This window comes from Diabrotica undecimpunctata, chromosome 3, assembly GCF_040954645.1.
Source record: "Diabrotica undecimpunctata isolate CICGRU chromosome 3, icDiaUnde3, whole genome shotgun sequence".
NCBI lineage: Eukaryota > Metazoa > Arthropoda > Insecta > Coleoptera > Chrysomelidae > Diabrotica > Diabrotica undecimpunctata.
Window position 1 is genome coordinate 35,682,061 of NC_092805.1, and position 14,826 is coordinate 35,696,886.

At 31.8% G+C, this 14,826-nt stretch overlaps 1 protein-coding gene across 1 annotated transcript; it reads right to left on the minus strand.

Annotated features, from left to right (window-relative positions):
• Positions 1–11,417: 11,417 nt before the first annotated feature.
• On the minus strand, positions 11,418–14,328 carry LOC140436678 (uncharacterized protein F58A4.6). The gene is made up of 2 exons (XM_072525711.1): positions 13,825–14,328; positions 11,418–12,546 (listed from the first exon to the last, which is right to left on the minus strand). The coding sequence occupies exons 1-2, from the start codon at positions 14,186–14,188 to the stop codon at positions 12,251–12,253; spliced, it is 660 nt and encodes a 219-aa protein (XP_072381812.1). The 5' UTR covers positions 14,189–14,328; the 3' UTR covers positions 11,418–12,250.
• Between the last annotated feature and the right edge of the window lie 498 nt (positions 14,329–14,826).

Here is a 14,826-nt window from a genome sequence, read left to right on the forward strand (position 1 = left end):
GTCTAAAATGGGCTTCGGATATCGTACAATTGACAAAAGGCAAGTGCTTATGGAGTTTCATCGTTTACAAAAGTGGTGTACTGAATATATAACTTCCATAAGAAAGTACCGTACAAAAGATCGACCAATAATTTATCTGGACGAGACATGGTTTGACACTCATGAAACACCATCCAAAGGATGGTCCGATTCTTAGACCAGGTGTCAAACAAAAGGAAAAGAATAACAATTTTACATGCAGGATAAGAAAATGGTTAGGTCCCAAATGCCTTATTGCTTTCTGCAAAGAACATTAAAGACTCCTGCGTGGACTACCATGAGGATACAACGACAGAGCTTTTTGAGCAATGGTTTAAGAATTGTCTTATACCTAACTTTCCTCAAAATAGTGTGATAGTAATGGATAATGAACAATGCATTATTGAGAGACCTTTGTATACACAATAGGATCAACTCAGGTAACCATTAAGCACTCAACCATTTTTCGTGAAACAAACTATACCATTGACTACTCTGGCAGCATATCGTCGCTCGGAATTATACTTACTTAAAAAATTTCTATTTTTTTAAGTGAGTATAATTTTTTTATTTATTTTTAAGCGTGTTGTATCAACACATACGTGCCGCCTAAAGATATCATAATCCTGTAAAACATTATTCCATCGTTCTTTAACTCGTATTAAAACCATAGACATATAATACAAGATAAACTAATCGTTGCAATACCAACCCGTTCCCCCAGTGCGACAGAGAAAACTGACGCAAAGCAGTCCCTGCATCTCTTTCTAATTTTTCACGTTTATCGACACGTGACCTAAATGACCAATGAGAAGGTTACGTGGTCGATAAACCCGGCCCATTACACAGAGATGCAGGGACTGCCTTGCGTCAGTTTTCTCCGTCGCACTGGGGGAACGCGGCTATATTGCAGCAGTCAGTCTATCTTGAATTATATGTCTATGATAAAACACTCGAAACATAACCTCGTGTTTGACTCAGTCTCATACTAGTACTAGCATAGACACATAATACAAATAGACTGACTGCTGCCATTGATTATAAACCACACCCTAGATAGCTCACCTCGTGGTAACCGAAAGACGTATCAACAACTAGATGGCGCCATTCGATAACCGTATAAAGATTTCTCATTCTCTCTCTGACTTGCGAGGAGATAGGAGTAGTGTCAGGGCCGAACTTACCCTATAGGTGTATTATCTGTGATTAGTGTTGTGAGAAGTTATAGCGGAATATTATCAAAAAAAGGATTTTAAATAAAATGGCCTCTGTAACGCATAAGTGTGTTTACGCGGGATGTTTTGAAAGAAACGATGGAACAAATAATAATATATCTTTCTTTAAATTTCCCCTGAAAGACGTAGAGCGCACAAAAATTTGGCAAAGAAATTGCGGGAATATTGATATTTTATTGATGGATATCAGTGACCTGAAACAGAGGGTAATTTGCCAGCATCATTTTGCAGTGGAACATATTTACCAAAGTGGCCAAAGAAAATTATTAAGGAAAAATGCAGTTCCTCTAAAATTTATACAGTTAGCAACTGATTTAGGTGAGTACTCAACTTTGGAAATATTTTTATGTTTGCCTAATGCGCTTTGTCAATGAGAATAATACTGTTAAAATATATTTTATATAAAATCAGTTGATATTGAGTGATTTATATATTTTTTATACAATTAAATCAAAAGAGATTTTTTTAATATGAATGCGTTGTTAGTATCATCATCATCATCATCATTATTGGGTATATACCAAAAGGGTTAGTGTGTGATCAAGCATCTAATAATAGAGCTTTATTTAAGCTGTTAGGCGCATGTAAGGATCAGCCTGCAATAGAAATAGGAAATCAGAGGATTTTTACTGTATTTGATATACCCCACTTATTAAAAAGTATAAGAAATAATTTTCTTAACAAAAAGTTGACGTTTTTTGCCGATTCTAAACAAATATCGTGGCAAGATATTGAATACACATACAATATCGATAGAACCAATGAGAGAGCACGATGCATGGTGAAAATAACAGACGTTCATATAAACCCCAATAATTTTCAAAAAATGCGTGTAAAATTAGCAGCACAAATTTTTTCCAACTCAGTTGCCTCAGCAATATCAACAGCTATAGCTGTAGGGCAGTTACACACCAAAACGGCTCCTCATACTGCTGAATTTTTGAAAATTATAAATAATATTTTTGATGGTCTTAACAGCAAATATTGTAGTGATAGTAATCCAAACAGAAAGCCAATATCAACTTTAAGCAAGTCAACTCAAAACTTAAAAGCAGGTTTAGAATATTTTAAAAAAATTAAAGTTTTTGAAAATCAGAAAGAGAGAAATAATATTCACTGTCTACACGGCTTTCAGTGGACAATTTTGTCAGTTTTATGTTTGTGGGAGGAACTTCAAAAATATAATGTGTCATATCTTTTAACATCTTTTCTGAACCAAGATCCTCTAGAAATTTTTTTCTCGATTGTCCGCAATAGGGGTGGTTACAATCCAACACCTAGTGTTAGTCAGTTAAGAATTGCCATTAAGCATAACACAAATATTAAACTAAAAATTGCTTTAGACAATGGAAATTGTGAAATAGCACAAACTGATAATTTAGATTTAACCCACGAAGTAACCAGCGTCGAAATGTCTGACAAGTCCATTGAAACCCAAACAGTTCATGTAGAAAAATCTTTAGACAAGCAAAAGGAAAATAATGACAACCAAATTTTAAGCACGGCAAATTCCAGCAAATCTAGCATAACAAATTTAGAAACGTGTGCTGTTACATATGCCGCTGGTTATATTTACTATAAGATTATAAAGAATTTGAATTGTATTAAATGCCAGGAAGATTTGCTAAAAGACAATACAATTCTATTACAGAAACACGAACTAATGTTACTTTTCAGAGATTATGGCGCAAACGAAGAAATAAAGTTTCTTCAGAGGCCAGCAGATTTGTTTGTTACTATTACTACAATATTGTTAGAAAAGTTTGACGAGGCTTTTGATTTATTTAAAGTAGATAATACAGTTTTTGAAAAAATTGAAACCTATGTGACTAAGCATATTTTATTAACTACTAATTGGCTTGAAAGCTGTGAAGACCATAAAAGAAAAATTATAAAATTCTTGGTAAAAATCAAACTTTTAAAAACTTGTCAGTGGTATAACGTTAATGAAAGTAAACAAAAAACTAAAAGGGAAAAGATTCACAGAAAATTACTTATTTTCAATAAAAGTAAAGGCAAATAAACTTCAAAATGTAAAAATTTGACAAATAAACATCAAAAAATTCAACAGACTGAGAGCCACAAAAGTAAACAAACCAGAAACATCACAAATTGTACTTAAAATAAATATGAAAACGTCTTTTTTCTAACTATATCTTTGATACATGTAAATCTAAACTATATCAATGTACTGAGTCTAGGGCGTTCATAAAAATAACATGTGTTTTTACTTAATTATAGCTGATTTTTGTTTAGTTTTATGCATGGAAGAGAATGATGCTAGATCAAAAGTATGTGTTTTATCTACAATAAGATATTAATAAGATATAATATAAGATATTAACAAGTATTTTATAATATCAGTATATCTGAAAACCTTGGAATCATATGGAAAACTTTTTTATTCAGTTTAGGGAAAAATGTATTATTGATAAAAACTTGCATGTCCTAAAACTCAAAATGAAAGAATCAGATGTCAAATATTATGAGTCGTATACCAAGTTTGTTAAAGAATATTAATTCTTCTCAAGAGTAATATACCTTTATTTTTATAGCACTTTCATACAAATATGAACGTGGTTTTTAATTGTTCTCGACTTTTAATAATAAATTGTTTCGATATTGTCAATAATGAAAGTACTTCTTGAGAACAAGAAATAATAAATATTTTTTTTCCTAAAATTTTATTTTACAATCTTAGTTTGAAAAGAATTGACATTCAAATATATTTATTTACTTTGTTTTGAAATATGAACTAATTAGTGATGCTTTAAACTTTCTAATCCTGTCCGTTTATCAGCTTTTACCTATTGTTCCTAGGCAGATGGCCCTCAACTATTTATATGTTGGAAATTCCCTGTCATTTAATCAAGATAAGCACTTGCATTATTAATTTTTAACGTTGGTATTTTGTGGTATTTTGTCAAAGTTAAAATTGCATTTGGTACTCAATACTACTTGCTTTTAAAACCTCGATGACGTAATTCCAGATAGTCCTCAGAAAATTTTTAAATGTAAAAAGTATTCGATCGAACAGTAAATCAATCATATTTATTTTAGTTCACCTCTATACAATTTCTTATTTTGTACAGAATATAATTGACTTCTATATTGCCATTTCTAGATAAATTGTCAATTTTTTATAGTACAATGTTACTATCAGAACAAAATTTATATCCTCGTCTTCTTGTCGAAGTTCCTTCTCCTATCGAAGGTTGGCCATCACCACAGCTATCCGTACTTTATTGGCGGCTGCTCTGAAAAGATCTATTGAGCTGCAACTATATCACTCTCTTAAGTTTTTCAGCCAGGAAATTCTTCTTCTACCTATGGATCTTTTACCCTTAATTTTACCTTGTATTATGAGACTAATATCTCATATTTCGCACCTTCGGTAATGTGAACTAAATATTCCAGCTTTCTTGTGTTGATGTTCTTTATCACCTCGCAATCCTTTTGTAACATTGTAACCTTCTTAACACTTTTGCATTTGTAACTCGTTAGATCCGTTAGATCTCGTTAAATCGTGAATAGACTAAATCCGGAAATAAATTCTGTATATTAGCTGAAATATTTTAATTTGCATCAATTCTCGAAATTAATTTGTTTGAAAAGTTACAAAAAAGTAATTTACATGAGATGTAATTTATCACTGCTAATTGTATTATGTATTTTATATTTTGTTATTTTTTTTTGTAGTGTATTGATAAATAAATAATTTTTAGAAAACCTCTACTGTTTTCATTAATCAATTTTTAGCGTTTTTTCTGAAGTAAAATCGGAATTCAATAATATAGATTACAAGCACGTTAAAATTATTTGTGAAAATGCTGAATGCCATCCTTATATTGTCATCTATTGCACTAGACAATGGCCGGAGCAGGTAACTCAAATTTATTTTTCAATCTTGGCAAAGATTTGAATTAATGTCGCCACCATACAGTCTGGTAGTACTTAGGCGTGAGGGGCAAAGAGGTGTAAGTGGGCGGAGTTTAACACTGAATTCGTTTTACCCTAAGAGTGAGGTATCTATGTGTGGTTTATAATCAATGCTTCTGCCATACTGTTACGTTCCCCTATTGCGGCAGAGAAAACTGAAGCAATGCAGTCCCTGCATCTCTTTCTAATGGGCCGGGTTTATCTACCAAGTGACCTTCTTATTGGTCATTTAGGTCACGTGGTCGATAAACCTGGAAAATTAGATCAGTTTTCTCTGTCGCAATGGGGGAACGCAACTGTATGGCAGCAGTCAGTCTATTTGCTATTTGTATATGTCTATGAGTGCTAGTCGATCTTTAAATCGTCCAATATATTTTGAAGGTTAGATTCAATCAAACAATTATTAAAACTTTTCTTTAACCTCCCAGCTATTGTGAGCAGTGCACTCATCTATTTGAAACCAAATTTCTTCATAATTTGGAGTTAGTTCTGTAAGACTCGGTAAAATCCCTTCTTGTAACAAGACATTTATTTTTAGACGATATTGGGTAGTTTTCAATAGTAGTCTTAGGTTTTCTTGTCGACGAAATCCTATAATTTTGAACATTTGGTTCATTATTTAATATAAATGTACATACATCGCTTAACAAAATTTCTTTTTAAAAATTGTGCGTCTGCACTAGCCCTTTCTAAAATTTCATAACAAAATTCCGTTCGTCTCTCGTCATCTGCTTATATTTCTATATGAACGGAATTTATTTCTTTTCAAAATTTTTAAGGCTGTGAAATTATGAATGTCATACTGGTGTGTAATTTGTCCAATATTGCATACCTTTACATATATGTAGACTTTATACATACATAGGGAAATGTTAGCCGATAAACATTTAATAATATACAGAGCATTTAGTACAACTATAGTTCACAAAATAGGTTTACTTTTGACAAAAAATTTAACAAATCTTTAGATAATAAGCTCTCCTCATCTTACAGAATCTTTTTATATGAATTAATACGTGTCTTAAGACAAGTCTCCACCAAAGGAAAATTGGCAACTTTCGTGTTGTCAACATGCATTGGTGACAAAAGTTTCCGAAATATGTTAATGTTGCCAACAAAAATTGCAAACAAATGTTGAGAACCTTGTTTCTCTTTTTGGCGGTAACATCAAAGGAATGCGCGTGTTCTCGACATTTTAAATAAAAATAAGAAAAAGGATGCCTGGAAAACCATCAGTGATGTGATGGGGCTACACGAACTTGAAATACAAAGGAAAATAAAAAATTTGACGGCACAGTTTTTCAGAGAGAAGAAGAAATTAAAAGAAGAAAAGAAATCGGGTTCAGCTACTTCTGATACCACAAAGTGGTTTGCGTACCAACGACTTCTATTTTTATCAGACAAAAATGAACCTAAGTTATGCCTTGAAAAGGGATTAAATGAAAAACATGTAAGTATGCAACAATATTGTATTTATTTTACGATTTATAAGCTATGAATAACTACGATTGAAAGAGGATCATAACGTATCATATTCTAGTAATTTAGCAGTTAGTAGAAAGTTAGTTAACTTCTAACTTAAAAAAAAATAAAATAACTTCATAAAATTAATATTATTAATGCATTAATTAATTTTCTTGCTGTTTGTTTCGTTACTTTATATAATTTGTTAATAGTCATTTTGCCAAGGAATGTTCCCTTGCTCGGTCATAAAAAACTCTGTAAATTCTTGTCTCACATCTTTCGCAGCACTATTTGATTTCCGAGCTCTCTTATCGAAACTATGGAATGGCATATTGTTTTGCATCTCGTTCCTCCAAGCTCCAGAAATAATATTACCACTGTCTTTGTCTTCAGAATCGAAAGTTCCAGGTGGAGTGTAGGTGGTCCTTGATTTTTTTTTCTTAAATAATTATGTAAACAAATACAAGCAGTCACAATTGTCTCTGCTTTCGTTGGTTCAAGTAACATTATTTTTCTGAAAACTCGAAATCATGCAGATAATATTCCGAACACAGTCTCTGATACCCTTCGCGCTCTTGATGGTCTATAATTAAATATTCTTCCCTGTGATCCTTTTTCTTGGGTACCTGGATAAGGTTTCATCAAATTTGGTGACAATGGAAAAGCATCGTCACCCAGAAAAACATAAGGAACAGCCATGGCTCTACTAGGAAGCTTTTCATTATTAGGTAGATTAAGTTTACATTCGGACAACATTCTTTTGAACTGGGTATTTTCGTAAACATCACCATCCGATATGCGTCCCTGGCAGCCAACATTCATATACAACACTTCGTAATTTGCATTAGCAACAATAAAAAGCACAATGCTAAAAAACGATTTGTAATTAAAGTAATCGCTTCCACTGTGTTCTGATGATTGAATCATAATATGTTTTCCGTCCATAACTCCTGTACATTGTGAAAATTCCATAGATTATTAAACTGTGTTGCCACTACTTTCCACTCTTCAGCAGTTCCAGGCATCTATAAAAAAATATATTTTTAGGATTCTGGGTCGGAAGAAGTTGAGGCAGAAATCTCCCAAAATCAAAATCTGTTACCAAATGAGGGAAATACAAGTAATACAATAGTCCCACCATCATCGGATTCAGAACCACCGAATTCACAACCAGGTCCGTCGACAGCGCCTTGTATTGGGAAAAAAACTAAATGTTCAAAAAGGAAGGTTTCAACTGGTGACCAAAGGCAAGAGGAAGCTTACAACGTATTGAAAGAACTTCAAGCTAAGAAAAATCGCCATAAATACAGTGCCTTTGGGGAGCATGTTGCAATGAAAATGGAACCTTTAAAATCAAGTTATGCTCAAAATGTGGTGGAGCATGAAATATCAAATATTTTGTTTCAAGCAAGTATCGGAAAATATGACTATCCTGCTACTGGACATTCTGGACAAATGACTCCAATTTCAACACATTCATCAAGTTCCAGTTTTCCCATACATCCACCTCTTTCATCACCAGATGACACATCATCACTCACATCACACTACAATCAACTACTATCACCACAATATGTATCATCCCCTTCACCACAATACATACCACAAGTGACAGAATCTCAAACAGTACCTGAATTACGCTCGCCATAATATGCATTACCATCTTCATCACAATACATCCCACAACAAACACAGGATATACCACTCACAGATTCACAAACAGAACAGGAAACAAGTTTGGCTGCATCTAGTATTCTGCTGGAAGCTATAAATACTGCTAATATATTAGACTAATAATCTGTACCCCATGATGTTTCATATGATTTGCATTAAAATAGTTTCTTAAATAAAAACTTTCTAAATGCGTTTTCAGTTATTTTTGGAAACGAATCGAACCTGACCCCAGGGAACAAAAATTGAATATTTTACCAAACTTGCTCTGCTAAAGAAACCGTCAAAAATATTTATAATAATAGAATACACTTACTTTTATTTGATCGCCAAGAACTTCACATATTGCTATACATACTTCTGGTACAATTTTTGAAATCGCTTGCTTTGAAATCCTAAATAAATGCATTAATGAAGTGTAGGAATCTCCGGTAGCCAAAAATCTTAAAGTAATTAGTAGGCGTTCGGTAGGTGTGATGGCTTTTCTAAAATTAGTGTCATTTTTTGTAATTTTTGGTCCAACAGGATTGAGCAACCACTCAAAATCGGAATCAGTCATACGGAGAAAGTTTCTTATTTGTCCGTCTTCAATACGTCCTGTTAACAAATCATCTTTTCTCAAAGCATTTATTAACTCAATTCCTTCATGTGTGTTTCTTCCTATGAGGCTTGGTCGTACCCAATATTTATGTTTTCGTTTCTTTTTTTTACTCAAAATAATAAATGATGCAGCTGCTAAGATAATATCGTCATCAATCGACCCCATTTTGTCAACACAATAGTCTTGATGGAGACTGCCAGTTGCCAACTAACATGTTTCCTAAATTATTGTTGACAACTTTATGTTTAGATGTGGAAAACGATAAAAAACAAAAGTTGGTGACTTCGGAAGAGTTGCAAACACAAAAGTTGCCAACTTTTCAGTGGATACGCGCCTTTATATTTTAGAGCTACCAAAATTCCCTTTTTATGATCAATATTTTAATGTTATGATAGACAAACCAGCCATCATATTAACTTCTTATTCATTTCTTTCTTCTTTCTTCACATTTTTTGTTTCAAACAACAAACATATGCTAAAAAATATCGAAATTTTGATTTTTGTTCTATTTTTTCAATAGACACTATACCAGGAGTCTCTGAGGATATCATATACATTTTTTTAAAATAGATGCTATCAAATGATTTTCACACTAGGAATTTAAACGTTAAAACAAATGCAATTCTCTTCTTCTTTTCTTTGTCGTTCCATCGTTTTCGTGGTCTTCCTATTGGGGAACCGTCTCTTGTCATCTTTACTACTCTATTTGTTGCCATTCAGCTTATATGATCGTTCCATTCTACTCTTCTATTTCTTACAAGTTCTTAAATGTTCTCCAAATTGCATATACGTCGTATATATGTACTTCTAGCTCTGTCCCATAGTGTCTTACCATCAATTTTTCTCTCAAGTGTTTTTATCTCTGCTGTTTCTAACATCCTTTTTGTTCTCTGTTCTCTCTGTGTCAGGTCGTGTTTCTGCCTTTCATTTCCTTTTTGATATTTTTATTTCTATATATTGTTTCATTCAGGCAGCCTGTGGTTCTGTTTGCTCTATTCAGTTGATCTTCCACTTCAGTTTCGAGCTTTCTGTAGCTAGATAATGTGATGCCTAGATATTGAAACTCCATCATTTGTTCTATTATCTGACCTTTCAGCTCCAATTTACATCTAAGTAAATTTGTTGTAACCATGCATTTTGTCTTTTTTTTTTGGAAATTAACATGTTAAATTGTCTGGCGGTTATATTAAATTGGTGCATAGCAGATTATTTTAAGTTGTTTTTCTCCCATTTGGCATGCTTTTTTAGTTCTTAATTTTTTTAGTATTTGGTCCATAATCAGGTTGAACAATATATGATTCAGGGAATCTTCTTGTCTCATCCCATTGCCAGCTTCAATACGGTCGGTTAGTTCTTCTTCTACTTTTACCGTGTTGTTTTGGTAGATATTTTCAATCGTTTTGATTATTCCTAAAGGTATCTCTCTTGCGTACAATAAGTGGCTACCGTCATTTAATTTGACCCGGATCGAAAGTAGTCTACCCATGTTTCCTTCTGAATGTGTTTCGTCTTTATTAGTTCGTTCATCTTTTTTCTTTGTCCTCTGATCATTCTCCATATTTCTTTTTGTGTTCCGTAGAAATCGCGTTCCATCTGTTTTGAGAAGCTCTGCCAGTGTTCCCCTTTTATTTGTCTAACTAACGTATTAGTTTCATTTCTGATTCGTTTATAGTGGTTATATGCCTGTTGTATTTGTTATGTTCTGTATTGTAAAAAGGCTTTCTTCTTTTCTTCACATTTTGTCTTCACTTCCTTTCTAAACCATGGTGTTTTCCTTTTTCACATGTTAGTGTTCGTTACTTTCCTCTCTCCAAGTGATTCTGTTGCTGCAGCAATTATGTTATTTTGAGTTCCTGCTTTCCTCGATGTTATCGTTTTTTAATATATCACTCCCAGCAATCTTCTCTGATACTTTTTTTTCTGAATAAGTATTCTGTATTTAGTCCTTTGATTTTTGTTTGTGTTGGTGCCGCTTTCTTGGATGTGAAGTATTTCAGGATGATTCTTATTTCACATAATAATAGGCTATGGTAGCTACCTACATTTGCTGAGTTGAGGCATCTTACGTCGATTATTTTCTTCGTTATTTGTGCAGAAGTTTATCATCAGTTCTCCATTTTCGTTTTTAACATCATCGTTATGATTTTGCTTAATTCTGGGTATTACTTGATTGCCTATTCGAGCATTAAAATCCACCAGTATTACCATCTTTCCTCTGACTTGATGTCTTTCTGTAATTCTCATTACAGTCATTTATGGTTTAATCTCATATAAAATAATTTAACTTCAAATTATACATTCTGTTTTGATATTGGTTTTATTTTTTCAATCATATGTTTCCTCTAGTTATTCTCACTACTTTTCTATTCTCACCATTTGCTCGATTAATTTATCCTTTTCTGTAGATTGCACTATCTTTAATTTTGGTTGTTTTTGTTCAAAATAATATGTGGGTACAAAACAATACTAAATTATGTAGAAAAAAACTATTTCTAGAAATATAATAATTTATTTAACAATTACATCACAACTTTTATGTACATTACTTTAGATATTATGAGTTTCCTCACAAACATATTTAATGACAGAATGATACCAACATATATTCATTTCCATTATTTTTTAATTTAAAATGTAAAGATTTGTAAAGTTTTTAAGTAGAGATGTTAGGAAAGTATTGTATTTTTAGTGAACTCTAAAGCATACAAAAATATAACAATCATTCAGAATACACAATACAGACTCATTCGCAATAGTTCGTTTAATATAAAGTAGGTCCTCAAAAGTTATAGTCTATGGCATTTTATTTATTTATGGAAAATTGTATTGTTTTTGCAATTTTTTGAATGTAATTTTAAAAAGTAAATAGAACAATCAAATAGTATCATTGATATATCATATAAAATAATTTAAAAGATATAGGTATAATCAATAGTGTTTATTAAGGATAAATCAATATTAAAAATAATTCTATAGATATATAAAACAGAAATTTCAGAAACATTGTGATGTGAAAGTGTTCGTTTACTATCTCATGCAAAATACATAAATTATATCAAAGAAAAAAGTAGTAGTTAGTACTTTATGTTGGTTGGTTTATTGAACCAAATAAATTAACCAAATGACATAATAATAGAATATCTTAACAAGTACTTCAATGCATGGAAATATATAGAACCCTAACTCTGCAAAGATGTCCAACATAATTACAAATGTAATTAAAAAGTTTTTAATTCATATTATTGTACAATACAAATACTTTCATGGAAATTGTAATGTATGCAATATGTTTGAAGGGTTCTCATATAATCAAACTCATATACTAAACAATTTCTTTCTTTCTGTTTTTATAAAGCAAATGTTCATATTGTAACTTTGACCAAATACCTCTGCACATGTTAATAAGTCTAGGATCTACTATACTAGTCTTCTTAGCTATTTGGTACTCTGTTTCTATAATTCTCCTTGCTAATTTATATCTCTTCTTTTGAATGAAGCTTAAACTTAGATACAGTCGACATCTGGATGCAATACTAGGATCTCCTAACCTTAGGGCCAACTTTAGTTGATGAAAGGATATTTTTCCAGCTGTTTCTGCACAATTTGCAAAGTAATCACCTATAATACAAAATATATTTGTTTAAAATTGTACATACAAGAACCACATTTCTTGAAATTATAATAAATATTATAATATAAATATGTTTCGTGTCTTCAGGTCTAACTTGGTAAACTACAATTAGATTTAAGAAGATAGGAATTAATACTCTCATATGCAGCGAAGTGGAACTCTACAATACCTCTCCTTTTATGAAAGATGCAGACAAATCATAAATTAATTAAACCTTAAATTCCCTGAAATCCATCCTAACAAGATGTCAACTCCCACTCCTTGGATATCTTCTCATATAAATTCAGATCTATTGTCAAAATATAAGAAAGAAACCAATCATCATTTAATTAATTCTAAATATCAAACCTTAATTTCTCAATTTTCCTCCTTCAAACAGTTATTTACTGATGGATCTAAGACAAAACATTGTGTAGCATCTGCCTTTGTATCCAAAGGATGAAATAAAGAAATATAAACTAGTGGAGACTGATACTATCGAGAACTCTTTGCAATACATAAGCTATATGTCACATTACAAAAGTCCTGAAATTAACTTCTTAATAATCACACACTCACTAGATTCTCCAGACATCCTCTCCAAAATCTATTCTTCCCATCCAGTGGCCAAACTCATTTGACAAGAATGGCACAATCTAAATCACAGAAACATTGCCTTCCTGTGGGTGAAATCTCACCATCTCATATTGGAATCACAGGAAAGAATCTAGCAGAAAAATATGCACTAGAAGCCTTGGAGATCTATCCAAAAATTTCAGCTCATATTTATATATAAATCATATTTTCACAGCAAAATCGTAAGTTGACATATAGAATAGAAGGTGGCACAAGAACAGAGAAAATTACTTGAGATAAAACCAACATTTCAACCATGGTTTGATAGTTTCACCAATCGTTTTTGTTAGGCAATCATCCTGCGATTGCGGCTTGGTTATAGTCGTCTTATGCATGAACATCTGATGGCAAGAGATCCTCAACTGGAGTGTCCGTTACATAGTGTAAAAAGAGGTGAATTAGGAATCCCTGAGAATGTAAACACACTATTCTTCAAAGTACAGTGCCAAAGTGATTATTCAATATGTAAAAGAAATAAACTATTTATACAAAATTTGATTGTTGTACTATTCTATGGATGTTAATACTTTCCTTTTTCGCTAATAGCCATAAAGGCTGATGCGAGTTTGTATATAAAAAATATGTTTGAGTAAAATAAAACAATAAGTAGACCTTTAGCTTGTGATAGCCTGTTGGTTTTAAATACCCACCTAGTGCAGAAAAGGCACCTCCTAATGTTGATAACCACGATAGTGCATGATCTAGTTCACATCTTTCTCTCACTAAAAGGAAGATTCTTTCATTCCAATTATAGTCAATTAAATCATAACTAGTTGGTTGAAGTTTGATAATGATACCATTGTTATTTCCTAAAGTCCAATGTGAAATAAAACATTGTCTATATAGACAGCTAATAACTAATTCCTTGAATAAGTAATGCCAAAATGTGCTGTCTAATTCCAGTATTTCAGTTCCATTAGAAATTGACTTGATTTCTTTAACATTATTTCTTTTAATCACATATCTACCATAACAGTAGGTTCCATCGGTAAGAATTATATATAATTTTTTCATCGTCTATGCATTAAGGCAGTGGTAAATGTTATTAAGTAAATAACAAAATAAGCAAAGTAATTTTAAAATTAAATAAACCAATATAATAGTTAGGTTAGGTTATGTCTGGTTGTTTGGGTTGTTTTAAATGTTGACATTTTTAATGCATTCAGTTGATCCGATTATAGAAAATGGATTTTTACTCGATATATGTTGTATAATTATGCAACAGATGGCAGAAAAAGAAACTGACTTTAAATCTTTAAATCTGAATTTTAAGTTGAGTTATTTTAAATATGAATATCAAAAATGTCAACATAATTTGGGTTTTAGTAGCGGGTTCTGGTATAGACCCTATTTTAAATATTTTACAAAACATAAGGCTAGAAAAAATGATTAAACGTCCAAAATGCCTGTTTTTGCATTTATTTGTCAACTTTCGCAGTCCTGAATATCTATATTTCTTTGTAGGTATTTATCTAAAAAATTTAAACTACTGCTTAGATTTGAAAAAGTTTTACTGATATTTTATATCAGTATATATACTTTATTGCTGATATACTTAATGACCTAAAAACTACAAAAAATTATTCAATAAGGCCACCATTTGTCTGAATACAGCACCGGATTCTGTTAGGCCATTCATTAATCGCTGTACG

Coding starts and splice junctions, on each gene's coding strand:
- LOC140436678 (XM_072525711.1), bottom strand. CDS start 14,188: ATGAAAAAATTATATATAATTCTTACCGATGGAACCTACTGTTATGGT. Junction 12,547..13,824: donor AGGTGCCTTTTCTGCACTAG/GTGGGTATTTAA, acceptor TTTGTATTATAG/GTGATTACTTTGCAAATTGT.